A 27927-nucleotide genomic window follows, 5' to 3' on the forward strand; every position below is an offset into this window, starting at 1 on the left:
CGTCCCAGAGTCAAAGACACCATCAGAGTCAGACCCTGACCCGGGACCCTGACACAGACCGCGTCCCAGAAAGACACCATCAGAGTCAGACCACGCCCTGGGACACCCCGACACGGTCCCAGAGTCAAAAACGCTGTCAGAGTCAGACCCGGCCCTGGGACACCCTGACACGGACCGCGCCCCAGAGTCAAAGATGCCGTCAGAGTCAGACCCCGCCCTGGGGCACCCCGACACAGACGGCGTCCCAGGGTCAAAGACGTCGTCAGAGTCAGACCCTGACCCGGGGAACCCCGACACAGACGGCGTCCCAGAGTCAAAGACGCCGTCAGAGTCAGACCCCGACCCGGGACACCCCGACACGGACCGCGTCCCAGGGTCAAAGACGCCGTCAGAGTCAGACCCCGCCCTGGGACACCCACACACGGACGGCGTCCCAGAGTCAAAGACGCCGTCAGAGTCAGACCCTGACCCGGGGCACCCCGACACGGACCGAGACGGTGTCCCAGGGTCAAAGACGCGTCAGAGTCAGACCCCGACCCGGGACACCCCGACACGGACGGCGTCCCAGGGTCAAAGACGCCGTCAGAGTCAGACCCCGACCCGGGACACCCCGACACGGACGGCGTCCCAGGGTCAAAGACGCCGTCAGAGTCAAACCCCGCCCTGGGGCACCCCGACACTGACGGCGTCCCAGAAAGACACCATCAGAGTCAGACCCCACCCTGGGACACCCCGACACGGTCCCAGAGTCAAAAATGCCGTCAGAGTCAGACCCCGACCCGGGGCACCCCGACACGGACCCAGACGGCCTCCCAGGGTCAAAGACGCCGTCAGAGTCAGACCCCGACCCGGGACACCCCGACACGGACGGCGTCCCAGAGTCAAAGACACCGTCAGAGTCAGACCCCGCCCTGGGGCACCCCGACACGGACGGCGTCCCAGGGTCAAAGACGCCGTCAGAGTCAGACCCTGACCCGGGGAACCCCGACACGGACGGCGTCCCAGAGTCAAAGACGCCATCAGAGTCAGACCCCGACCCGGGACCCCGACACAGACCGCGTCCCAGAAAGACACCATCAGAGTCAGACCACGCCCTGGGACACCCCGACATGGTCCCAGAGTCAAACACGCCGTCAGAGTCAGACCCGGCCCTGGGACACCCTGACACGGACCGCGCCCCAGAGTCAAAGATGCCGTCAGAGTCAGACCCCGCCCTGGGGCACCCCGACACAGACGGCGTCCCAGGGTCAAAGACGCCGTCAGAGTCAGACCCTGACCCGGGGAACCCCGACACAGACGGCGTCCCAGAGTCAAAGACACCGTCAGAGTCAGACCCCGACCCGGGACACCCCGACACAGACGGCGCCCCAGAGTCAAAGACGCCGTCAGAGTTAGACCCCGACCCGGGACACCCCGACACGGACCGTGTCCCAGGGTCAAAGACGCCATCAGAATCAGACCCCGACCCGGGACACCCCGACACAGACGGCGTCCCAGAGTCAAAGACGCCGTCAGAGTCAGACCCCGCCCTGGGACACCCCGACACGGACGGCGTCCCAGAGTCAAAGACGCCGTCAGAGTCAGACCCCGATCCGGGACACCCCGACACGGACGGCGTCCCAGGGTCAAAGACGCCGACACAGTCAGACCCCGCCCTGGGGCACCCCGACACGGTCCCAGAGTCAAAGACGCCGTCAGAGTCAGACCCCGACCCGGGACACCACGACACGGACGGCGTCCCAGAGTCAAAGACACCGTCACAGTCAGACCCCGCCCTGGGACACCCCGACACGGACCTCGTTCCAGAGTCAAAGACGCCGTCAGAGTCAGACCCCGACCCGGGGCACCCCGACATGGACCGCGTCCCAGGGTCAAAGACGCCGACACAGTCAGACCCCGCCCTGGGACACCCGAAACAGACAGCGTCCCAGAAAGACACCATGAGAGTCAGACCCCAGCACGGGAAACCCACACACGGACGGCGTCCCAGAGTCAAAGACACCGTCACAGTCAGACCCCGACCCGGGACACCCCGACACGGACGGCGTCCCAGGGTCAAAGACGCCGTCAGAGTCAGACCCCGACCCGGGACACCCCGACACGGACGGCGTCCCAGAGTCAAAGACGCCATCAGAGTCAGACCCCGACCCGGGACACCCCGACACGGACGGCGTCCCAGGGTCAAAGACGCCGTCAGTCAGATCCCGACCCAGGACACCCCGACACGGACCGCGTCCCAGGGTCAAAGACGCCGTCAGAGTCAGACCCCACCCTGGGACACCCGAAACGGACAGCGTCCCAGAAAGACACCATCAGAGTCAGACCCCAGCACGGGAAACCCACACATGGATGGCGTCCCAGAGTCAAAGACGCCGTCAGAGTCAGACCCCGACCTGGGACACCCCCACATGGGCGGCGTCCCAGAGTCAAAGACGCCGTCAGAGTCAGACCCCAACCTGGGACACCCACACACGGACGGCGTCCCAGAGTCAAAGAAGCCATCAGAGTCAGACCCCGACCTGGGACACCCCCACATGGGTGGTGTCCCAGAAAGACACCATCATAGTCAGACCCCGACCTGGGACACCCACACATGGACGGCGTCCCAGAGGGACACCATCAGAGTCAGACCACAACAAACCGATAACAGCCTGAAAAGAAATGTCCAGCAAAGAGAAAGAAGCAACACCCGGAATGCAGTGTTCATTACAAATCGACAAAAAATGGGCGAACATGGCGCAGAAAACCAGCAGACAACGAGACAGGGGTAGGGTGAGACCCGACAGCAGGAAAGGAGCCCAAATCATGAGCACACGTGAAAATACGCTCAACTTCGTCTAGACTCTAGAAGGACAAAAATGGTTACAGCAAGCATTTTTATAACATTGATAATACCTACTGCTAGCAAGAAAGCAAGATCAAAGACACTGCCACACTGTTGATATGATTGTAACCCCGTTAATATTAACTCATTAATGCCCACATCCCTGGAATCAGAATTTCCATTTCTTAGAGTCTGCTGCTGCTGCTGCTGCTAAGTCACTTCAGCCGTGTCCCACTCTGCGAGACCCCATAGACGGCAGCCCACCAGGCTCCGCCGTCCCTGGGATTCTCCAGGCAGGAACACTGGAGTGAAACATCATACAGTTGCCAGTTGCCAAGATATAGAAGCAACCTAAGTGTCCATCAACAGATGAACAAATAAAGAAGATAAGGTATATATACATACATGGGCTTCCCAGGTGGCACTCGTGGTAAAGAACCTGTCTGCCAATGCAGGGGATGTAAGAGATGAGGGTTCGAGACTTGGGCTGGGAAGATCCCATGCAGGAGGATGTGGAAACCCACTCTGATATTCTTGCCTGGAGAATCCCATGGACAGAGGAGCCTGATGGGCTCCAGTTCATGGGGTCACAAAGAGTCAGACACAACTGAAGTGACTTAGTGCACACACATGCATACACACATACGCCGACAATAGAATACTACTCAGCTATAAAAAAGAATTTTTTTTTCCATTTGCAGCAACATGCATGGACGTAATGCAAGGGCATTATGCTAAGTGAAATAAGTCAGGCAGAGAAAGACAAACACTGTATGATATCACTTACATGTGGAATCTAATAAATACAACAAACTAGTGAAAATAACAAAACAGAAGCAGATTCACAGACATAGAAAGCAAATTAGTAGTTACCAGTGGATTAGGGGAGGGGCAATGTAGGGATGGGGAGAGGGTACAGACAATCGGGTACAAGATGGGCGCAAGGCTGCATTGTTCAACATGGGGAATACAATCAATCTTGTGAAATAACTAAATGAAGTATAATCTTTAAAAACCGTATAAAAAATAAAATTTAAAATTTTTTTAAAAATTAGAAACATCCAAAGTTAGAATTCTTGGTCAAAGGGTAGGAAGATTTTTAAGTCGTCTATTTTAAACTGGCTTATTTCAAAAAATACTCTGTACATGTTCTACACAGGACTCAGGATAAAAGTAATTAAACTACTGTGTAGTCATTCATTCAGTGATATTAGAGTTCCACTGTTTTCTGTAAGCCATGCTCAGCCTGGGCCTGACGGTCATTATGAAATAAGCGAAACTTTCCCAGCCTTGATCAAACATCAAATTCTAATGAAAGAAATAACTTCAGCTATTTATGAGAGTATGAGACTTAACCCTAAGGGAAATCAACTCTGAATATTCACTGGAAGGACTGATGTCAAAGCTGAAACTCCAGTACTTTGGCCACCTGATGGGAAGAGCCAACTCACTGGAAAAGCCCCTGATGCTGGGAGAGATTGAGGGCAGGAGGAGAAGGGGGCGACAGAGGATGAGATGATTGGATGGCATCGCTGATTCAATGGACATGAGTTTGCGCAAACTCTGGGAGATAGGAAAGACAGGGAAGTCTGGCATGCTGCAGTCCATGGGGCGGCAAAGAGTCAGACACAACTTAGCAATGGAACAACAACATGAGACTCCAAGAAAGACCATGCTTCGTCTAAAGAAGATGAAATTAAACTAGGAATTGGAGAATTGGATGATCTGAGTCAAGTCCCCTTGTTGTTGTTTAGTCGCTAAGTCATATCCAACTCTTCTGTGACTCCATGGACTGTAGCCCACCAGGCTGCCCTACACATAGCATTTCCCAGGCAAGAACACTGGAGCGAGTGGGTTGCCATCTCCTCCTCCATTTCCAAGTCACCTTAAGCAAGTTATTTCACCTCCCTGACCTCCAATGAACACGTTTGCAGAATGAGGATAATAACACCCGTCCTTCTGAAGGATTCCTGTGAGGATTCACGACACAAACTAGGAGATCAAGCTCTATGGAGACCTGGAGTATTATTAGGACTGAGTGTCTCATGCAATAAAGTGAAAACTGAAAGATACGCATGACAGCTAACTGCTTCCTTTCAGGAAACGTTTCTCCTAACTCTTAGAAACACTGAGGGTTTACCCCGTCCCTGGCACCCGTGTGTCAGCAGCGCCAAGAGTGAGCGGAAAGGACAACCCGCCCTGAGCTCTCAAGAGCCAGGATGAAGCGTCAGGAAAAGACTTTGTTTAAGTCTCAAGCTGGGGTTCTGACATACATCTAATCTTCACATCACCTCCTGAGTTTGTGTGGTGGGTACATGAGCAGGGTGGGTCCGGAAACCCAGGACATGTCCTTGTGTCCCTCTGCAAAGCCATGGACGCCTGGGACCCATTCTGGGCATGGTGACCTCAGCCTCTGGTCACAGGTTGAGAAAGGGGTGGCTGCCCAGGCTGGTCCAATCAGAGCATCTCTTCTAGACTCTTGCAAAAGGTCAGCCTCTCTGTTGACCGAGGTTGTTAACTTTAACCCTGAAACGGTACAGCCACCTGGCCCTGCCTCACCTCAGAGGATTTACGGCAGAGGTGAAGCCAAACTCACAACCTGTTCTGTGGCTCTGGCCCTGGCTTTCATCTCTCTGTGTCTCTCCCTGTCCCTCCCTCTCTTCCTCTCTGTCTCTCTGATCAATCTCTTGATAAACACACACATAAAAGGGGGGCAGAGAAAATCACAAAACGTTTGTACTTGTTATGAACAACCTTCCCCCACCACTGTGCAAGTTGAAAAGGCAATAACAATAGTAAGCTTTCTCACACATACCTCCCGCTCTCCACCAGCGGTTGATATTTTATGAGCCAACAAAACAAGCTTGTGGCTGGACAAAAACAGCACATCGAAAACAGACAGACTGCTTCCCAGGTCAGAGTTCACCTGGAAGCAACAGAGAACTCTGGCTTCTCCCGGGCACCAGTGCAAATTTTTGCGGCAGCGAACTTAAGAGCAGAAGCACGCGACCTGGGGCTCATCAGTCAATACGACAAACGACTTCGAAGAAGACCTGTGTCACCAGTATGGAAAGTCCCCAAACAAGTGTTGTAAGATAATGACTTGCAAGTCATACAAGTTCATACAGATATCCTCCCAAAATCCCCTTCCCCACAAAAGCAGCTGAGAAGTGAGTCTGATGGGTGGGGTGAGAGCATGAAAAATTCAGCTAGGGAAAAGTAGAAAAGAAAGAAGTTCTTATTCCTGGCTTGCCACTGGCTTTCCTGCTTCTGGTTCTGTTTTTCTCTTAAGTTACATGAGATAAACCTGGGGCAGGGGTGTAACCATGAAATTAAAAGATGCTTGCTCCTTGGAAGGAAAGGCATGATGAACCTAGACAGCTTATTTAAAAACTAGAGACATCACTTTGCTGACAAAGGTCCGTCTAGTCAAAGCTATGGTTTTTTCCAGTGGTCACGTATGGATGTGAGAGTTGGACTGTGAAGAAAGCTGAGCGCCGAAGAATTGATGCTTTTGAACTGTGGTGTTGGAGAAGACTCTTTAGAGTCCCTTGGACTGCAAGGAGATCCAACCAGTCCATCCTAAAGGAGATCAGTCCTGAATATTCATTGGAAGGACTGATGCTGAAGCTGGAACTCTAATAATCTGGCCACCTGATGTGAAGAACTGATTCATTTGAAAAGACACTTATGCTGGGAGGGATTGGGGGCAGGAGGAGAAGGGGACGACAGAGGATGAGATGGTTGGATGGCATCACCAACTCAATGGACATGAGTTTGAGCAGACTCCAGGAGACAGTGAAGGACAGAGAAGCGTGGTGTGCTGCAATCCCTGGGGTCACAAAGAGTCAGACATGACTCATGGACTGAACAACAGCATGAGACAAAGATGCAGACTTAAGATAGATTGCTGAGGTTGCCTCAAGTGAGGTTCCAACGTTTATAACAGAGGAAGTCTAAATATTTCCGATAGATGTTACGAGTCCCCTTTCTTAATGAGGAAACAGAGGGTTAATGAAGAGAAGGGACTTGGTCAAGGTCAAATGGTTCTCCACCTCTCCCCCCACCACCAGGCGTATCTAACTCCAAGCCTGCGGTCTTTCCAGTGAGCTGGTGAGCATAGGATGTGTCCAGGCCCTTAGGGTCTGAACTATCTGGGTACACTGTCTCGTGGATTTCCCTCTTGTCTCCAGGCAACAAGTTATCCAATGAGAGAATCTCATTCCTTCCTTGCTCCTCTGCTTCCCATTCTCCTGGTCAGGACTGGAATTCCATTCCCTGCCGCAGCCCTTGAAATCTCTAGGTCACAGCAGCTCAGGAAGAGAGGAGCCTGGGAAAGGAAGTTTTGTGCATCTCTCCTCTCGGACTCCAGGCTGGAAGCTGTTTACCCCTGTAGGATTTGACTATGGTCTTAAAGACTAAACGGCAAGAGATAAACTTAAGTCCTTCCAAAGGTCAGCTCGCTCAGTCTCACCTCCCACCTTGCCTCACAGAGAGGCATTTCTGAAATCAAGGATGTGGCCCTGCTGTTGAACAGAATTAATGAATTATCCTTATTTGAATTATCCTTATTTCAGCAAAAATTAGAGGAGGGCTTCCCTGAGGGCTCAGTAGTAAAGAGTCTGCCTGCCAATGCAGCAGACACGGGTTCGACTCCTGGTCCGGGGAGATCCCACCTGCTTTGGAGCAACTAAACCTGTGCATCCCAACTATTGAGCCTGTGCTCAAGAGCCCGGGAGACACGACTGCTGAGCCCACGTGCCGCAACTACTGCGGCCTGCGTGGCCTGCGGCTGTGGTCCTCAACAAAGGAAGCCACGGCAAGGAGAGACCCTCACGCGCAACTAGAGGAAAGCCACACAGCCCTGAAGACCCAGGACGACCAAAAATAACTAAATAACATGTGTTTAAAAGTTAGAGGGACAAAAAGATGTATCACACAGAATCCTACCCTTCTTGCACTACCTGTGTTAGGAATCCGGTACATTTTTTCCCATCCTTTTTCTTAAGCATCTGTTTCAAATAAAGTTGTTATGAAGAGGTCTAATTTTGTGACGTATTTTCTTTAATAAGCATTTCCCATGTTGCTGTATGTGCTTTACAACCATAAATTTAAGGATGGACCAATCCCAAGGATATAGGATCATCACGATGGACATTTACAGGGGCTCTCTGCAGGGAACTGAGTCACTTTGCTGTCCACCTGAATCACTGTAAATCAACTTTTAATTTGTAAAAAAAGGTAAATAATCACTAGGGAAGTTATGCACAACAAGATGACTATAGTCACTATTGCTGTGTGATACATAGGGAAGTTTAGAGAGTAGATTCTAAAAATTTTCATCACAAGAAGAACATTTGCTTTCTTTTTTTTTTTTATTGTATCTATAAGTGAAAAAATGAAAGTTGCTCAGTCGTGTCCAACTCCTTGTGACCCCTTGGAGTGTAGCCCACCAGGCTCCTCTGTCCATGGGGTTCTCCAGGCAAGAATACTGGAGTGGGTTGCCATTTCCTCCTCAGAGGATCTTCCCAACCCAGGGATTGAAACCGTGTCTCATATCTCCTGCATTGGCAGGTGGATTCTTTCACCACTAGAGCCTCCTTGGAAGCCCCTTATTTCTCAGTAATACTGGGAAAATACATGTACAGTTAGTGGGTTTTGACAAACACGCGCATCTGAGTAACTGCCATCACAATTAAGATGTAGAGCTTTGTCTTCACTCCAAAAAGCCCCCATCTCCACCCTCAGCCCCACCCAGACAAGCACTAAACTGTCACTGTGAACTAGCTTTCTCTGCTGCAGAATTTCACATGAATAGAATCAGACATTTATTCTACTTTCATGCATCATAATATTTTTGAAATGCAGCCATGTTGTTGCATATATAAGTCATTTTTGTTTCGTTTTATTGCTGAAGTATCCCACTGAATGGATGCATCACAATTTCTTTACTCATTCACTATCCAAACATCTGGGTTGCTTCCAGTTTTTTGTTTTTTTGTCATTATAAATAAAACTGCAATAATCCTTTCTGCGTAATTCTTTTTGTGGATGTATGTTTTCATTTCTTTTATGTAATACCTAACCATGAAATTTCTGGATTGTATGGTAAATGTATAAACTCTAGAAGAAGCTGTCTGTAAAGTGCTTCTACAATTTTACATTCCTTGCAGTAATAAGTTAGGTTCTCATTTCTCCACATCCCCACCAACACTTTTTGCTGTTAGCCATTTCAATTTGAAATGGATGGAGGCAGGATCAAATTTCAAATTTTTTTTTTTTTTGGAAAGAAGTAAAGTATTATTCTACTATATAAACATATAACTTGTGCCATGCCAAACAATACTGGTTAATTTCCGTGATGTTCGTTTGGTTGGAAAGCAGACTAGAAAAAAAAAGCGAAGGTGGAGGTAGAGATGCGGGAATATTAAGGAAGTGAAGGAGAGTCTGTCGGTGGGAATAGGGGCTCTATGGAGACGCTCCAGGAGGATTAGCTGGGTGACAGTGTGAGCTGGAATTCAGAGGTTGGCAGATGTTTATCATTCCCAAGCTTAGGTTCCTGGATTTAAAATCCGTAAAAGGAGTTGCTTCTATGTGGAATCTAGAAAAATGGTACAGATCAACCTGTTTGTAAAGCAGAAATAGAGACACAGATGTAGAGAATGGACGTGTGGTCACAGGGGTGGGGGTGATGAGTGGGAGATCGGGAGGACGTGTGCACACTGCTGATCCCGTGTGTAAAGCAGACGGCTGGTGGGCTCACACTGCCCGGTGCAGGGGACTCTGCTCCGTGCCCTGTGATGACCGGAGCAGGAAGGGAGTCTGAAAAAGAGGAGACACGTGTGCATGTGGGTCTCATCCACTTTGCCATGCAGTGGAAACTAACACAGTATAAAGCAACTAGACTCCAAATGAAAATTTTAAATAAATACATTTCACCTTTTATAAGTTAAAAAGGGGGAGGAGTCCATGAAATTTGAGCAGAAACCCGGAAATCACACTTAGGACAGCAGACAGAGACTCCTCCATATTTATAAACTTCCCAATGATGGGACTCAGCTTAGAGTTCTGTGAATTTTATCAGTCCTCACTCACGGACTCGTGAACCCCTGTCTAGAGTTCTGCAACTTGTGAATCAGTCAGTTCAGTCGCTCAGTCGTGTCCGACTCTTCAACCCCATGGACTGCAGCACACCAGGCCTCCCTGTCCATCACCAACTCCCAGAGCCTACCCAAACTCAAGTCCATTGAGTCAGTGATGCCATCCAACCATCTCACCCTCTGTTGTCCCTTTCTCCTCCCGCCTTCAATCTTCCCCAGCATCAGGAATATCTAGCCTCAATTACTGAAATAAGCTGTGTGTTTAGGGTGAAAATACCCTTTCCCTTGCCAACTCCAAACCATGTGTCTTGCTTTTTGGCCACAGCCAGTCATGAGGTCAGCAGGCTCAGCCTAACCTAACCTATCTAACACAAACATTAGGGAGTATTTTGCAAGTGGCCATGCTTCGGATCGTGTATGTTAAACCCAGGGTCTGAGGTTTGTTAAATCAACACAGTCACAATAAAATATGTGAGAGCCGCAATTCCCATGGGGAAAGAAACAATGGTTAGTGTACATCAGAGGCTCTGCCTGCTTCCAGAACCTCACACACAGTTAAATAATGTCTTTGTGCCTCTGGGGTTTTTTCCCTCTTCATAAACAAGGACCAAACAAAGGACCTCCTTGATGATAACTAAAAGGGGGAAATTTTCAGAAGACCAGCGCTATTTGTACAACCATCATCCTAAATTAACATTTATTCTGTGCTGGCCAAAGTCCAGGCACTTGTTGTTCTGAGCTCTTACCAGGCATTAAGCAGCCCATCCACTCCTCAGACAGTCCTGCCCCACGTGCCCTTCCCTTGGCACCGACCGGGGATGGGGCCCCGGGGGCCCTGTTGATGCTAAGATTCAGTGATGCCGAAGCCTCTCGTGTGAACACCTCCTAAGTGAACAAGTGCGCTTCCCAGATTGCTCAGTGGTAAGGAATCTGCCTGCAATACAGGAGACCTGGGTTCAATGTCTGGGTCAGGAAGACCCCCGGGAGGAGGAAATGGCAACCCACTCCAGTACTCTTACCTGGGAAATCCCATGGACAGAGGAGCCTGATGGGCTACAGTCCATGGGGTCACAAAGAGTCAGACACGACTGAGCAACTCAACAACAATAGCAAAGTGAATAAGCAGACCCTCCACATCTGCAGATTCAACCAAAGTGAAAGTCGTAGTTGCTCAGTCGTGTTCGACTCTCTGCAGCCCCCTGGACTGTAGCCCGCCAGGCTCCTCTGTCCGTGGGATTCTCCAGGTAAGAATCCTGGGAGTGGGTGCCATGCCTTTCTCCAGGGGACCTTCCAGACCCAGGGATCAAACCATGGTCTCCTGCATTGGGGGCAGACTGTTTACCATCTGAGCCAGCAGGGATTCAACCAAGCACAGATCTAAATTTCACGACTGGAAATCCTCAGTGGGTTGAATTCCCGGAAATAAAGCCCTGGGACACAAGGGCAGGTACTGTACTCCAAGTAGTTCGTCCACAGCCAACCATATGAGACGCGTCAGAGCCAGGAGCCCAACACAGGCTTTCTCCCCAAAGCTGGTGTCCGTAGCCACCCCCCAGTTAGAGCACAGGGTAGAATGAACTTGCCGGCAGTACTGTCTTGATGAATTGGATTGAATTAGCCTATCTCACATCGCTACAAATGCAGAGGCTGGGGCCTCGGTGTAAGTCACATTTTTTCAAAGTGTAATCCAGCAAAATTCCTGGGCGAGTTCTTTTATTCTCCTTCCTTCTCCAGCCCTGAATTTCTCACCTCTTGGGAATTGGTACTATTTTAGCAGACATGGGGTAAAACTGAAGGAAAAAAAAGACAAATGTAAAGAGTACCTTCCAGGAGAATCATAGCATCATTAAAACGCCTACAAGGTGGAAAAGGAGTCGAAACACACTTATTACACACAAATTACACGGCAGTTCATCTGAGGCATTAGATTTTGCAGCAAGGTTAGCATGTTTCAAATACTCTCCACTTTGGGCCTCTCCTTTTCGGCCCTTCTTCTGCTTTTAACAGCAAAGGTATTTTATGCTTTTGTTTCAGGGGATGATATAAAGAAGGAAGCAAGGGGGGAAAAACATAGTATTTTCCTGGCTCTACTGTTTTAAAAGCTTTGGATGGCAGGAGCCTGGAAGGGCCTCAGCTTTGACACAATACTTCTTGGAAAACGTCCTGAATCAGGGGAAAGCTAGGTAGGAACTGCGCAGACAGAAAAAAGGAAGTCCCCCAGAGACAAGCGCGGGCCAACAAAGGACAACCAAGTTGGACGGCAGAGGTCTTACCCAGGACCCTGGTAACCAGATTAAAGAGGAGACATGCCCACGGGACGTTTATCTCCCCAAATTTAAATACAATCCTGGAGCAGAGAAAGAAAAAGAATATCAACTGAGGTTAAGTGCTTTCCACTCTGGTGCAATAAGGGTTGGAAACAGAAGTTAGACTGCGTTTCAAACATCGACTGTAAGTTGTTTCTCCTGTATACTCTGGCTTCTGGGCTAAGATTTGATTCACACCTACAGCAGCTCACACAACTGAGTGCAAACCAGCGCACACTCCCGGCAGGCTGCTGTCCCCAAGGGCTTCTCAGGGAAGGAGCGAGAGGAAGAGGCTACAGGCCAGAAGTCGGGGAAATTTCTGGACAGCCGAAGGGACGGGCCACACTTCCCTGCCAAGTCAGCTCGGGTGAAAGGACAACTTGTCTCTTTATAGATGTCCCACAGCAGGAACGGCAAGCGGTTTCGAAACACTTCTTCTCAGGGAAAGGGCCAAGATGTTACATAAAGTTAAAAACCAGTGTGCAGCCCAAACCCCAAGACGAGCCAGCGCTGAACCCTCACTGAAGGCGCGGGGGGCCCTGCTGCCCGGCACAGGTAACCTCCCCCTCTGTGCTCTGCAGACACCAGGCCACGGCTCGCTCTCCTCCTTAAGAGGAGCTAGACAGGCTTCGTTTTTAGCCCAGAAAATGATGGGAGAAATCCATAGAAACGCAGGTGCTAAATCTGGCTCCCCTCTGATTGCCAAACATCCCACAAGTGTATCCAATTTCCTACACGCTTTTGACTCAATCGATGGCTTGGAGACGGCGCAAGGACAGAAGGGACAACAGAGGTGCCTTCTGCAGTAACAGAAGATTCTGGGTCCTGACATGCCAAGAGTGTTCCAAGGAGCCACAGGAACCGCATCACCCAGCAGCTTGTTAGAAATGGATGGTGGACCACACCCCAGGGCGGAGCACAGAGGATTTTTATAGCAGTGAAAATATTCTGTCTGATATTATAATGATAAGTCCATGTCATTATATCTGCCTGCAATGTGGGAGACCTGGGTTGAATCCCTGAGTCAGGAAAATCTCCTGAAGGGGGACGCGGCAATCCACTCCAGTATTCTTGCCTGGAGAATCCCGCGGATTCTCCATGGGATTGCAGCTACAGTCCACGGGGTTCACAAAGAGTCAGACACGACTGAGCAACTCACACACACACACACGTCATTATAAATTTGTCCAAACCCATAGGATGTTCAACATCAAGAGTGAACCCAGGGACTTCCCCAGTGGTCCAGTGGAGAAGACCCCCTGCTTCCACTGCAGGGGTTACAGGTTCAGTCCCTGGTCAGGGACCTAAGATCCTGCATAGCAAGTGGCATGGCCAAAAGATTTTTTCTGAAAAAGACAGTGAACACAACAGTGAATGAGGGATTTGGAGCAATGGTGATCTGTTAATGTAGGTTCATCCATTGTACCAAACGTCCTGCTCTGGTGAGTGATAGGGATCTCGGTGGGCGGGGGTGGGGGCAGGCTGTGTATGGAGAGGTGGGGGAGGGGAGGAGGGGGCGGGGGGATAGGAGAAAACTCTCTGCCTTCCTCTCAACTTTGCTTTAAACCTAAACTTCTCTAAAAATATTGTTGCTAGTGTTGTTTAGTCACTAAGTTGTGGCTGACTTTATTTTTCTGGGCTCCAAAATCACTTCAGATGGTGATTGCAGCCATGAAATTAAAAGACACTTACTCCTTGGAAGGAAAGTTATGATCAACCTAGACAGCATATTAAAAAGCAGAGACATTACTTTGCCAACAAAGGTCCATCTAGTCAAGGCTATGGTTTTTCCAGTGGTCATGTATGGATGTGAGAGTTGGAATATAAAGAAAGCTGAGCACTGAAGAATTGATGCTTTTGAACTGTGGTGTTGGAGAAGACTCTTGAGAGCCCCTTGGACTGCAAGGAGATCCAACCAGTCCATCCTGAAGGAGATCAGTCCTGGATGTTCATTGGAAGGACTGATTTTGAAGCTGAAACTCCAATACTTTGGCCACCTGATGGGAAGAGCTGACTCATTTGAAAAGACCCTGATGCTGGGAAAGATTGAAGGCAGAAGGAGAAGGGGACGACAGAGGATGAGATGGCTGGATGGCATCACTGACTCAATGGACATGGGTTTGGGTGGACTCTGGGGGTTGGTGATGGATAGGGAGGCCTAGCGTGCTGCGGTTGGTTCATGGGGTCACAAAGAGTCAGACACGACTGAGCGACTGAACTGAACGGAACTGTGTCTGACTCTTTGCGACCCCATGGACTGTAGCCCTCCAGGGTCCTCTGTCCCTGAGCTTCTCCAGGCAAGAACACTGGAGTGGGCTGCCATTTCCTCCTCCAGGGGCTCTTACTGTTTCATCTCCTGCTTTGGCAGGCGGTTTCCTTACGCTGAGCCACAGGGTCCACTCCAAACAGTGGGGAGCTCAGTCAGTTATATGAAGGAAAGGTTCACATCACTGTTTCTCAAACTTCATTCATTCTAGAAACATTCACTCTTTTTTAAAAAACCATTTCCATATACAACCCTTACACATTATTTTAATTAGTCAATTTACAATGAATTTGGTTTCTTCAGAAGCTACCTTCTAGTCAATAAGTAAGACCGATGAAATCAGAAATCTGATGCTCTAAATTGTGTTTTTTTTTCCTAATCCACTTTAACGGGAAACCATAACTATGGAAATTAAAAAGTCACACATAAAAATGTGACTTAGAACTCCAGAAAGTCCCTTCATTCCTACATTTGCATCTCATTAGGTCTCAGTGGCAGTTCTGTTTCGACATTAAATCTCTTCACCCAAGTGGCGGGAGCAAAACTTCTTGGCTCCCAGCTCGTGCACGTCAGCCAGGGACCAGAACTGACGATCGACTGGCCCGAGGTGATGCGCCTGCTGCAAGGCGGGAGGACTAGAGCGCGGCTCGTCACCGCAGCAGGGCTGAGCGTCCACACCCCACTGCAAGCCCCGCCGCTCCGGGACCTGGGTCTCGGTCCTGCAGCTCTATGGAACCCCTCCCTTCATGTCAGGAGTCGGTGGGTCTGTACTGCAGAGCGAGGAGTCACCGTTTCTAAGGGTCAAGGCTTTCCTTCTGCAGCTTTCTGACATCCGAGGGGCCCGATTTCTTTCAGAGCCGCTCATCAGAGTTTCTTTTCACGGAACCAAAGCCACGTCTTGCTCTTCCTGCCATGCTGCTTGTCACAGAGCAGATTTCAAAGGCTGAGCTTCCCAGGCCAAATTCCACCCTCCTTAAACATGTTTTTTTAAAAACAGCTCCTACAAAAGGAATGTGTGAGCAAGCTCCGTGAGTGACAGCCTCTGGCCCAGTTATTTCTTCTCCAAGTTTTCTCTCTGTGACTTTCCTAGCGATATTCTACTGATTCTTGGCAATAATAATTCACGTCTGAGGAACAAGGGTAAATTAGCAGTGCCTTTCTGCTCTGCTCTATGGCAAGCGTGAGAACATCCTTGCACACTATATTATCAATTCTCAGTTCAACTCTGGAAATATGTTTTGAGGGTCCCAGACAAGCCACAGGTGTTAAATGCTTCCAGGTCACAAGACTTCCATGTGACACATTGCAGTCCTCACAAAAGAGGGATGTGTCTTTCCCACCCAACAAAAAAGTTGTCAGCTTGTATTTTCTAAATCATGTGTCCTCATTGGGGGCAAAGTTGGTTCTTGGAGGCGAAGATATCTTGGCTGTGAGAGTGGTATGTGGCCCTTCTTAGCTCACCTCAACCCAACAAAATCTTCTTCCCCCTAGAATTAAATTTCTCTCATCAGAGTGAAATTTAATTTTAATCAATTTAAGTAGTTCATTGAATTTAAAATTCAAGTTTAATTTTTTTTTCCTTAGGGTCAGTGATAATGGCGGGGGGCGGGGGGTGGTGGGGAGGTTGAGAAACACTGAAAATGCAATGAAATTATATTTCAATTGTACTTCTCCTCTGACCTAGAAATTCTTCTGTTTCCCTCCTAGAGAAAAGTGTCCCAAAAGAAGCATTTACACAGAACTGCTGACAGCACCATCTTTTTTAATAGTGGAAAAACCTGAATGTCCATCAGTTGAAAATGGTTAAAAAAAAAAAAAGAAGTACATCTGTATTTTGAGATGCTATGTACGAGTGCTCCTTGGAAGGAAAGCTAGGACAAACCTACACAGGGGATTAAAAAGCAGAGACATCACTTTGCCAACAAAGGTCCGTCTAGTCAAAGCTATGGTTTTTCCAGTGGTCATGTACGGATGTGAGAGCTGGACCCTAAAGAAGGCCAAGCACTACAGAATTGATGCTTTTGCACTGTGGTGTTGGAGAAGAGTCTTGAGAGTCCTTTGGACTGCAAGGATATCAAACCAGTCCATCCTAAAGGAGATCAATTCTAAATATTCATTGGAAGGACTGATGCTGAAACTGAAGCTCCAGTACTTTGGCCACCTGATGCACAGAACTGACTCATTGGAAAAGACCCTGATGCTGGGAAAGATTGAAGGCAGGAGGAGAAGGGGACGACAGAGGATGAGATGGTTGGATGGCGTCACTGACTCAAAGGACATGAATTTGAGTAGACTCCTGGAGGCAGTGAAGGACAGGGAATCTTGGCGTGCTTCCAGTTCCTGGGCTCACAAAGAGTCGGACACAACTTAGCGACTGAACAACAACACTGGCATTTTCTGTTCCTCCTAAAAGTAAATAAAATGCTCCCAATAAAATTATGGCACAAAGTTTATCACTTTGAATTTTTTGTCTACTTATTGAAGAAGCTGCTTTAGACATCAGTGATTATTTATCACAGATTCCTCATGTGTCTTAATGAGAAAGAAAATATAAGAGATATAAAATGTTCAGAGTCTGAATGAGCTAAATTGTTTTTCAGTTCAAGTCAGCAACCATCATATTTCTCCAAAATCATCCTTCAAGCAACCAACGACTCTCCTCCAGGATTTTCTTTTAATGCTGACACCCATTCTGCAGCTTTTGACGTTGGCGCTTTCTTGATCAGCAACAATCCATCACAACAACCTTTCATGGCTTTGAAATTTTCTTCATCCAAGTCTGTGGAACTTCACAATTTCTCCTGCCTCCAATCACATAGCTTAGCATGGGATAAAAAAAGAAAAAAAGCCCCCTTGTGTGCATTTCCAAAATAAATAAATAAATAACAGCTTTATCGACTTAGGAATCCCTTCCTTAGGTCTCATGAAGCAGCCATCGTCTGGCAAGAAACAATAAACATGGAACTGTGATCATTTCTCTAATGATTAAAACTTGCATCACAAATATCCAATTTATGCACCAACTGGCAATAATTGCAAGATGCATCCTTGATTTCAGAGATGTTAAAATATGGACAATATACATCCTAGAATTGATGACATATAGTGCCCTAACTGGGGCTTCCTAGGTGGTGCATTCATAAAGAAGCCACCTGCCAATGCAGAAGACACAAGAGACTTGGGTTCAATTCCTGGGTCAGGAGTATCCCCTGGAGTAGGAAATGGCAACCCACTCCAGTATTCTCACCTGGAGAATTCCATGGACAGAGGAGCCTGGATACATTAAGTGTCCTCTTTGAGCTTCCCAGAAGCCCTGTGAAGCAATTACTGTGTTTACAGACAAAGAGGCGGAAATGTAACTAGTGAAAAGAACTCTCCCAAGGTCGCAGAGCCATTGAGCTAACACAGATACTCAACTCCGGAATCTTCTGACGCTGCACCCAGAGCACATGACCTCCACACTCTGGCTGCTCAAGTCAGTAGAGCCATGGTCATCCCCGGCACCATTATCAACACGACGGTCACTGTCCTCATCAGTCATCTTAGGCGTGGTCCTCCCCGTCAGTGTCACGGTGAGGCAGACGGGACCTGGGCCTCTTTGCTGCACCGCTTGCACCTGGACGAACGTCTCCCTCAGCCACAAAATGCAGAGTAACATGAAAGCGTTACTTGGCTCAGTCATGTCCAACTCTTTGTGACCCCGTGGATTGTGGCCCACCAGGCTCCTCTGTCCATGGAGTTCTCCAGGCAAGAAGTTGGAGTGGGTTGTCATTGCCTTCTCCAGGGGATCTTCCTGACCCAGGGATCAAACCCTGGTCTGCACTGCAGGCAGATTCTTTACCATCTGAGCCACAAAGGGACTGAAAATATTAATGCATGCGTGCAGGTGTGGTTGGGGCAAATGCTGGACAATGAGATACACAGAGACCAAGAAGTCCAGCTGCCACTTCTGAAGAGCCAGGAGCGAAAGCAGAGTGCCCGCTGCACACAACACCACGTCAGGGTGGGCAACCCCCCTGAGCCTCCCCTCCGTCCTGATTCCTGGACACCTCTCTACCCTCACCCCAGGTAAGAACCAGCTCAGCCCGCCTGAGTGGGCAAGGAAACCTGTTACTTGTTCTCGCTCCTTCTTGCTGCAGCAAGGGCCCCGTAAAGCCTTGCCTGAATCTCCTGTCCAGCCTCTTATCAACTTCTATTGATTAAGGAGGCCAAGAACCCCGGTCGGGAATGACAGTAATCACCAGCAATGTCGTCATCATCGTAGCTAATATTTACTGAGCACCTATTTACCAGGTGCTAGGTTCTATGCTAAAGTTAGCATGGTTTATAACTACCCTATAGATACGTGTATTATAACCTCATTCTACAAGCACTGATAGTAAGACTCAACAGGATCAAGTAACTTGTTTAACATTATTCATCTGAGGCCCAAATTCACACCCTGGCCCTCTGACTGTAGATACCACTCTCATAACTAGTAAGGATTAAGTACAGAGCACGGCAAACTGTAGGCACTCAATAAGTGACACGTATATTTGTGCCTTAGCCCAGTGACTGGTATGTGGAAAATAAATGATTATAACAACAGTAGGGGCTTTCCTGGTGGCCCAGTGGTAAAGAATTCGCCTGCAGTGCAGGAGACCCGGCTCCAATCCCTGGGCTGAGAAGATCCCCTGGAGGAGGGCATGGCAACCCACTCCAGTGTTCCTGCCTGGAAAACCCCACGGAGCCTGGCGGGCTAGTCCACGGGGTCACACAGACGTGGACACGACCGAGGAGCTAACACTGAGAGCCTGCCACTCCCAGATGGCGAGATTTGGGGTCAGCCATCAGCAGGATGCAGATGAGAGTGATGTCTAACGTCTTCACCATGTGTCTCTCGTCCCCAGGGCGGGACTCACCCCACAGCATTGTTCTCCCCTAAGTGTGAGTCTTTGCTCGCTTTTAACTCCCTGTTACAAAACCACAACCCGTGCCACCTATCAAACTCGACATAAACACACCCAGACTCAATGTCTTCTCCTCACTTGCTCCTCCTTTTTCTTAGAAGGCCCTTTAACTGCCTCGTGTTCTTCAGTAGCCCAGGGGCACCCTCCACTATGGTTTCCAGCTCTGACCACTCTCCTGAATTCTGCCCGAGTCAGCCTCTTCCCCAGGCCTCCCTTCATCCTGGCCCATCCTACACACTGCTTCCCGGAAATGTGCAGAGTTGGAAAAGTCTGACTCCGTACGGATCTGCTTCTCTTACTTTCGCCTTTGTGCTCCGTTGCCTGGGCTGAGTCACGCTGACTCGGCACCTTCTGTACAAGGATGCTGCCCATAGCCTGAGATATATAGGACAGCCCGTTCCCAAGGCTCTGACCTTTAAGGGCGTAACACTTTTCCATTCATAAAGAGATAAAGAGTTGCAGAAGAGAAAATAACATTTGTCTTGCTGGAGGTTGATGGGAAGATCTAGACCTGACCTAGGTGGACAGCTCCAAGAACAAAGGACTCCAGTGCCAAGAAGTCTGCCCCAACCAACCCCACGCCCCTTCTCACCTAGCCTTTAGAAATGCCTTCCTGAGACCCTGTGGGGAGTCTGGGCTTGGGGGCAGGAGCCCGTCTCCTTGCATGGCCCTGCTATAAACCTTTCTCTGCTTCCAGCTCTGATGTTCCGTTTGGTTTGACCTCTTGTGTCGGGCACATGAATTTGTGTTCAGTAACAAAACCCAACTATTCACTCCGCTGCTTAAAAACTCGCCATGGCTCCTTATGTCCCGTCTAATAAAGACCAAATGCCTTAACGAAGCTTGTGAAGGCCCCTTCCAGCCCCTTCCAACCTCAGGTTCTCCCGTCTGTCACCCTGTACCGAACAGCACCTGCCCTGCGCTCTTGCGTCCGTGGGTCTGTCCACGCCCCACACTGCTTCTGTCTCATGCGAGGTCACGAGTTGCTCAAACCCCAGCATACGTGTTATTTATCTCTAAACCTGCCTGGGCCGCCGCCCGCAATACGAGTGCCTGGTTTGGGGAGGGTACTTAACGCAGAGCCCACAGGAAGGACATCTACTAGATTCATACTCAGGGCTCTCTCTCCCCACCTCGTGACTCCGACCCAGGGAAGGAGAAGATGACCTGGCTGATTCATGAGTTTGGCAAAAGGACCTGAATTTGCTCGGCTCACATCCCTTCCTCCATCCTCCCTTTGAGGAACCAGCCGCTTATACGTAACCTGTATTCAAGCTGAATTCTCTTTTCTTCTTGGCCATCCAGAAAGTTTATTCAGGCAGGATCATCCCAGCAGAGAAGACTTCCACTTTGGGGGAAGGATGTAAGTGTGAACCAGGGGTGTGTAAACAAACCTACCGGCCAGATTAACTCCTGCCCTCTGACAGAGGGCTCTGTGAGTAAGAAAGGTGATATTTTTATCTCCATCTGTCTGCTTCTTACATCAATTTTTCAACTCTTTCCAATTAAGGCAGGTTAGAGGGATGTTATATTTTAGGTTGTCTTAAGACCTAGTGTCTCGTACAGACAATGTGTATCTCATATGTGTCCTTGATTTAACTGACTTGAATTCTATCCCAAAGACTTATTTTCAGCTTTCTTATCCTGAGTGAGATTGAGCAAACAAAGCCTTACTTTAAATAGTACAACAGCAACATGGCATCTTTCAGCTGAGGAAACTGAAACATTTGGGGTTTGAGAAACATCATTTGTCACTTCACAAATAGCAGGCGGTTGGGAAAAGCCAAAAATGGATTTTCCATGTCAAATTTCACTTCATCTATAAATCCTTCCCTTCTTGGAGAAATTTATGGGTTTCTGGCTTCCTTTTCCCTTTGGCCATCAAATTTAATTTCCCAGGAGTTTTGTTTTTTTTCTCTCTCTCTTTTTTAGTTTCTGCTAGAAACTTGTAAAATTTTCCTGATTCTTGATGTTCCATATCTTCTAGCTTATTCCTTCCTTCTACCTCCACTCTCTTCTTTTATTCCTCTATAAATTCTAGAGATGACCAGACCTCCTGCTTCTCTAAGATCCATGTTGAGCCTTTGGATTTAACATCTCAAAACATCTGTCAACATTTTTCATCCTTCTCTCCAGCCTCTGATTATACACATGTCCCTCTCTCTCCAAAGTGAGCTTTTGACTTCTACCTTCCATTGACCCCAGGAGACCCCCTTTCCTCCATTCCTCTTACATCCTTTCTATTTCTTTCTCTCCCCTGGCTCCTTCCCACCTGCCTTTAAACATACCCAGATCCCATCATTTGGAAAAACCTCTCATTTTTCACTTTGCTCCTTGCCCACCTCTAGCTGCTTCCCTCTGTTCCATTCACTATCGAGGCTCTAAAAACATCATCACACAGGTTCTACCTGTATTTCCACATCACTGTAATGCTCCACGATTCCATGACCTTTTGCTTCCAACCCAAGCGTTCAATGGAAAGAATTACCCTTAAAGTTCACCAACAGTTTCTTTATTGACACATTCTTCGGTCTTCACTGCGTCCCTATTCTTTTTGATTTCTTTGCTTCTTTCAGCACTGATGGCCACTTTCTACCGTACCAACACCACCAGCTTATTTACCTGTCTTTTCGTCTTAGGCTCATGTTCTCTCAAAACGGTGAGCCAGTCCTGAGTCCTGATAAACTCGACAGCAAGCATTCCTGGTGGCATTGTCACTTGACCTAACAGAACAAGCTTTTCAACCCAGTCACGGAGAACTCTTCCCATCTGAGTGAGTGGTGCAGGGGTGAGCAGGTGGGCCACCTCTGACCCATGATAAAGGGAAGACCTCTCAGGAGCTCAGGGAAACATTCTCCTTCCTATTAGAGAGAGGCCCAAGGAGAAAAGCACTTTCTCCTGCCCTCCCCTTTTTTCTTGGGATGTTGTCACAGAAGAACATGAAATCCTGAGCTGTGCCACCTTGTCACCAAGAAGGAAGGTCAAGCCAAGACTGTGTCTGACATCAAGGAAAGCTTCCAAGTCAATGCTCTAACTTCTGACACCTTTGAGTAAAAATAGGTCTAGATGTAAGTAATAAGTATTGGCTGTATATCTATCACTTGCAGCCAAATACACTGAAACATTCTTCCAAAACTCTCTGCCTCATCCGTTCTCAGAGAGCACATTGTGGTGTCTATGCTGACGTCATCAGAATCCTTATTTCCAAATGTCTCTCCCACCCCCGACGCCCCGGGTCCTAGATGTTTCCCCTCGGATTCTCACACCATCAGCTTAAAGCGGCATGTCAAATCCAGACTGGTCAGTTTTCCCCTAAAGTCAGCCAATCTTTAGTCACCTTCATAAAGACTAAGAAGCCCCTTGAGCTTCAGTAGAAGAATGTGCAGTTCAAACTAGCTAGTTGCGGTGGGGGACGGGGTCAATGTGCAGACACGACAGACAGAATTTAACGTTCCTGTCTTAATGAGGCTTATCTCTGTCTGGGTGTGCTTGGAATTTCATGATGGATAAGGGTATAAAGGCATAGATGACGCACAGGATACCCAGCAGGAAGTGGCCAAACATAAAGCTGAAATGAAGACCATCAGGAGACCACGAGAGATGCCTTCCTAAAGAGCTAGGCTTCAGTAGCGTAGATTGTGTCCGCTTTTAAGCTGTGGAACAGCATGATCAGATTTACATTTTGCAGAAATAGCTTCAGCGACAACATGCAAAATGGATCAGAAGATGAAAGCCTGAGATACCGGAGCTCTCAGGGCGGTTAAGTGAGCCAAGCCGCAGTTGCCAAGATCCCTTCTTAGCTAAGGTAGCCCTGCCAACGACGGAGCAAAGCGTGGTGAGAAGCCCCCCGACACGGGATGCCTCCATCAGGCACTCCTGGCTCTGGAGCGCTCTGATGGACTCGAACTATCAGACCCGCCTTGCGGTCAGATGGCCCCCTCTGCCCAGGAAACCTTGAGCACTTAGCCTCTGCATCACAGAGAACCCAGCTGACTCCATGTACGTGAGTTAACACCTATTATTTGACTTGGTTAAATAAGTATTTAATAAGCATTAAAGAGGTGAGAGGCTGGTAATTTCCTCAACGAACCAAAACTACCTAATACAGCGATTCTTACTCAAAGCAATTCACTTTCTATTAATTAATGTGCTCAGCCCTCCCTGGGTTTTTACTTCTCTAAAGTTAGAATATAACCATATTCCATCAATATTCCCTCCAAAATATCATCCATTTCTGTTGTCCTACTTTGTTCTTAAAATTTACCTTGCAATATTACACAGGAGAAATAAACAGGGATGAATGAACAAATCATGGTGAAAAGAATTCATTCAAGCCCCTCTGTGTATGTCATTACTGATTATTTTCCAGATTCAACTATATTTGACAAAAACCACAATCATTCAACACATAAATCCACATGGCAAAAGCTCTGTATAGTGAGATGAACATACAAGGCTTGTATTATGTCTGTTCCCAGGACATCATGGTCAGAAGCATTGCCAACAGAAGTAATTGAAAAGATTCTTGTTTCTGAGAATCAAACCGTTTAGTTAACAAAGACAGAGATTCATTTTCTCTTTCTTCCTTTTACGCCAGTCATCATTGATCCCAGATTAATCTTCCAAGAAAAGCACATAGAACTACAAATATGTTGGCATTTCCTTCTTACAAGAAAAACAACAAAGTAGATAAAAATCTGCTTTCTCAGATTCTAGAGAGCCAGTACTATATTACTGGTATCCTATTCAACTTTCAGGGGTCAGCAAACTACCAACCATGGACCTAATCTGGCCCACCACTTGCTTTTATAAATAAAGTTTTATTGAAACACAGAGATGTAGTTAGTTTATGTATTGTCCCTGGTTGCTTTCCTACTTCAATGATAGTGTTGAATCACTGCAATGAAGACCATCGAGCCACAAAGCCTAAAATAGTTATTATCTGGCCCTTAACAACAACAATAAAAATTGCCCTAGTTAAAACAGCATGGTATTTTCTCACATATTGGTTATTTGTTCACTCATCATCTTTCATTCATAACATTTTAACTGACATCTTAACATCACTGCTAATGTGTCAACCTGAAATTAGCAATGATTTTTGAAGATCACAATGAATGCTCTCCTTTACTCTTGGTTAATAGGTGATTATTATTTTTCAATGAACCTAATTTTTAAAAAATCTACCACCCAGAAGCCATCTAGAATTTTGAGTATTGCACTCAATATGTATTCATGTTTTAGTCTAGCTTTAAACTTTAAGCTTTAAAACAAAAAGAGATTAATCTCCAAATGAGGCTGGAAATATAACCATAGCCTTAAGAAAAATTAAAAGATAATTATCCCCTAGCTACCATGTTTTCCTTTCTTTCCTTTTGGAAAGATCGCCTCTCTAAATAAAAGATGCCAGCCTTTTAAAATGCCTTTCATCCCTGGATCTTTTGACGTCACAGACCTTCTTATTTTAATGGAGCAACATCTTCCTAGGAACTTATCAATGAATCATAGCCTGAGAATGAAGAGGAAAAGGAGGAGGTCTGCCCTGAAAGAAAGTGATACAGGGAGGTTCCAGCTTTGATTCCGGGATCTAGGCAGTGAGGGCTGTGCAGGCCACAAGTCTGTTCAATAAAGACTTACAGAACAAGAACTGTGAGCTGGATCTTATACCAAGGAATTGTCTTCAAGACACCAAACCTTTCAGTCTTTTTCTACTTCTACATACAAATACATGCAAAAATATTTTTTTAGTGGATAACAATGTATAAGTTGCAATTATTACATCTTTTTACCTAACAACATAAACACATTTTCATGAAAATAAATAAATAGAGGAGCTTCCCTGACGGCTCAGTGGTAACGATTCTGCCTGGTGATGCAGGAGACACGGGTTCAATTCCTGATCCCGGAAGATCCCATATACTGTGGAGCAACGAAGTCTGAGCGCGGCAACTACTTGAGCCCGTGCTCTAGGGCCTGGGAGCCTCAGCTGCTGAAGCCCTGGAGCCAGAGCTCCTCAACAGGAGACGTCCACACGGTGAGAAGCCCGTGTACGGCAGGAGAGGGCAGCCCCGCTTGCTACAACCAGAGAAAAGCCTGCATAGCAACAAAGGCCCAGCACAGCCAGAAATAAATAAAATTATCAAAAAATAAATAAAATTATTTAAAAATGAATAAAAATAGAGCTTCATCTTATAGATGAACCATCATTTTGCTTAACCAGTTCTCAATTTTGGAACACTGAGTTTATTTCCTTTTTTCTTACCTATATAGCAATGACCATTCTCTATCTAAATACTCATGTGCACCTTTGATGATTTCCTTAAATTTTTTAAAATGGAATGTAGAGGCCAGAGTCTGTGCCAATTGTCAATTTCTTATCTCCGTTCCAAATCTATTCCTCTTCCCCCACCGTGAAACCAGAGCTTTGTGAAACCAGAGCCGGACCCTGTACACGTTTCTCCCCCACCAGTTGGCAGCATGTGGGGCTTTATCAACAGAGGCTGTTGGAGAAACCCCGCCAGGCAGTGGTGGTAGAAAGACCACGGGTCCCTGCGCACGGCGGCTGGAGACACACGGGTGTGAAGTGAGGGGCCACAGGTGAGGCTGGCGAGGAAGCCCGGGCCGAGACGCGGAGAGCCGGAGCAGGAGCAGAGGGAACGCGTATTTCCAGGAGGGAGAAGGAGCGACTTGGGCAGAGCCTGAGGACGGTGAGACCCACTGCCCCATCCCGCCCGGGACTTCTCTCGGCCCACAGCCTCTGCCACACTTAATATCTGACTTCCACAGGCAGTCTGCTCTTGACCTTTATGCAGCAGCGGAAAACGTGTTTAGACAGTTTCTACTCGAGTTAGGAATATTGCTTCCTGAATGGAGCTCAGACAAAACGGGTGTGGAAGAAGGGAAGTCATAAGATTCGTGATGGCTCTGCGCCCACACCCTTGCTGGCCCGGAAACGCAAACCACGCTTCCTCCTCGTTGTTACCAACGCAACGCCGACGGGTGCCCGACTCCTTCATCCCTCGCCGGGAGGCCTAGTTAGACACATCCGAAGCGTCTTAGAAACTGGAGACCTGCTCAAATTTGATTGCAAAAAAGAAGGTGGTTCCAAAACCCCCCAAATCCAGCCAGCATCCTCAGCTGAGCAGAGCGGCTGGCGATGGGATCATCCGGGCACCCCTCGCATGGACGCGGCACTGTAGGCCACCAGTGGCATTGCTGACCACGGTCCTTTAATGGCATCTTCCTTCTCAGTACCTTCCTGCCTTCGTGCCTCTCATGAACAGTCTTCAACCTTCCCCAGTGTATGACAGGAACCAAGAAGCAATTGTATTTCTGGCAAACACACCGCTCACACTCACCACGTGCTGGGGGCTGTTCAAAGCCGGTTATCTACTTAAAGTCCCTTAATGAAAGTGAAAGCCGCTCAGTCGTGTCCGACTCTTTGCGATCCCGTGGACTATACAGTCCATGGGATTCTCCAGGCCAGAATACTGGAGTGGGTAGCCTTTCCCTTCTCCAGGGAATCTTCCCAACCCAGGGATCGAACCCAGGTCTCTCGAATTGCAGGCAGATTCTTTACCAGCTGAGTCACCTTAAGCCACACAGTAACCCTATGGGGTGTGCGTGTGTGTGTGTGTTCGTCACTTAGTTGTGTCCAACTAAGGGGGTCTTTGCGACCCCCTGGACTACATCCTGCCAGGCTCCTCTGTTCATGGGACTCTCCAGGCAAGAATACTGGAGTGGGTTGCCATTTCCTTCCCCAGGGGATCTTCCCCACCCAGGGACCTTACCCCAGTCTCCTGCGTTGCAGGCTGATTTTTTATGGCCTGAGCCACCAGGGAAGCCCAACCCTATGGGGTAAGTTCTATTATTAGGTTCATTTACAGATGATGGGGCTGGCAGAGGCCACAGGGATCTCCCACCAAGCCACAGGGGGAGGAAATCGAGTCTGAACCCACAAGCCCAACTGCGGCTGAGTCCAGGAGGGCAGGAGAGGGTTAAAGAGCCAAGTTCACAGAAGGGGGACATTCTATGCCTGGGCGGGCAGCTCCTGGCAAAGATGCATCTTCATACCCAGGAAGGGGTCGAGGTGTGGGATGCTGCCTCCGCCTTCAGACCAGCACGTCTCCATCCCACCAGCTCATTAAACGGAGGAGCCAGGAGTTCAGGGCCGGGCAACCACCTCGCCCTCCTTCTTCCTCAAAGGAAAAACGGGGTGGGAAGGGGTGTGAATGACCTCACAGGATACCAGGGGAAAGCCTAACACAGTCCTTCAGTGATTCATTTGGGCGGACCCGCTTTCGCACCCAGCTGAGCACGAAGTTCGGAGTGGGGTCAGCGGCAGGGCCCGCTCCTTCGCGGGAGGACACATTCCCCCTCGGTAGACGCGGGCACGCCGGGAACCGCGCTCCATCCAGACAGGAAGTCGGCAAGATTCTAGGTAGAACCGGCGCCTTCTTTTCAAAGGTCAAACTTTTTCCCT

At 48.2% G+C, this 27927-nt stretch overlaps 1 protein-coding gene across 1 annotated transcript; it reads left to right on the top strand.

Moving 5' to 3' along the window:
• The first annotated feature begins 193 nt into the window (after positions 1–193).
• LOC122693271 (basic proline-rich protein-like) lies at positions 194–27829 on the top strand. The gene is made up of 6 exons (XM_043900813.1): positions 194–644; positions 748–1946; positions 12478–12587; positions 12673–12785; positions 15027–15206; positions 27756–27829. Exons 1-6 carry the CDS (start codon positions 194–196, stop codon positions 27827–27829), a joined length of 2127 nt encoding a protein of 708 aa, XP_043756748.1.
• Positions 27830–27927: the final 98 nt, after the last annotated feature.

Source organism: Cervus elaphus, chromosome 5 (genome assembly GCF_910594005.1).
Source record: "Cervus elaphus chromosome 5, mCerEla1.1, whole genome shotgun sequence".
In the NCBI taxonomy this organism is placed as follows: Eukaryota; Metazoa; Chordata; class Mammalia; order Artiodactyla; family Cervidae; genus Cervus; species Cervus elaphus.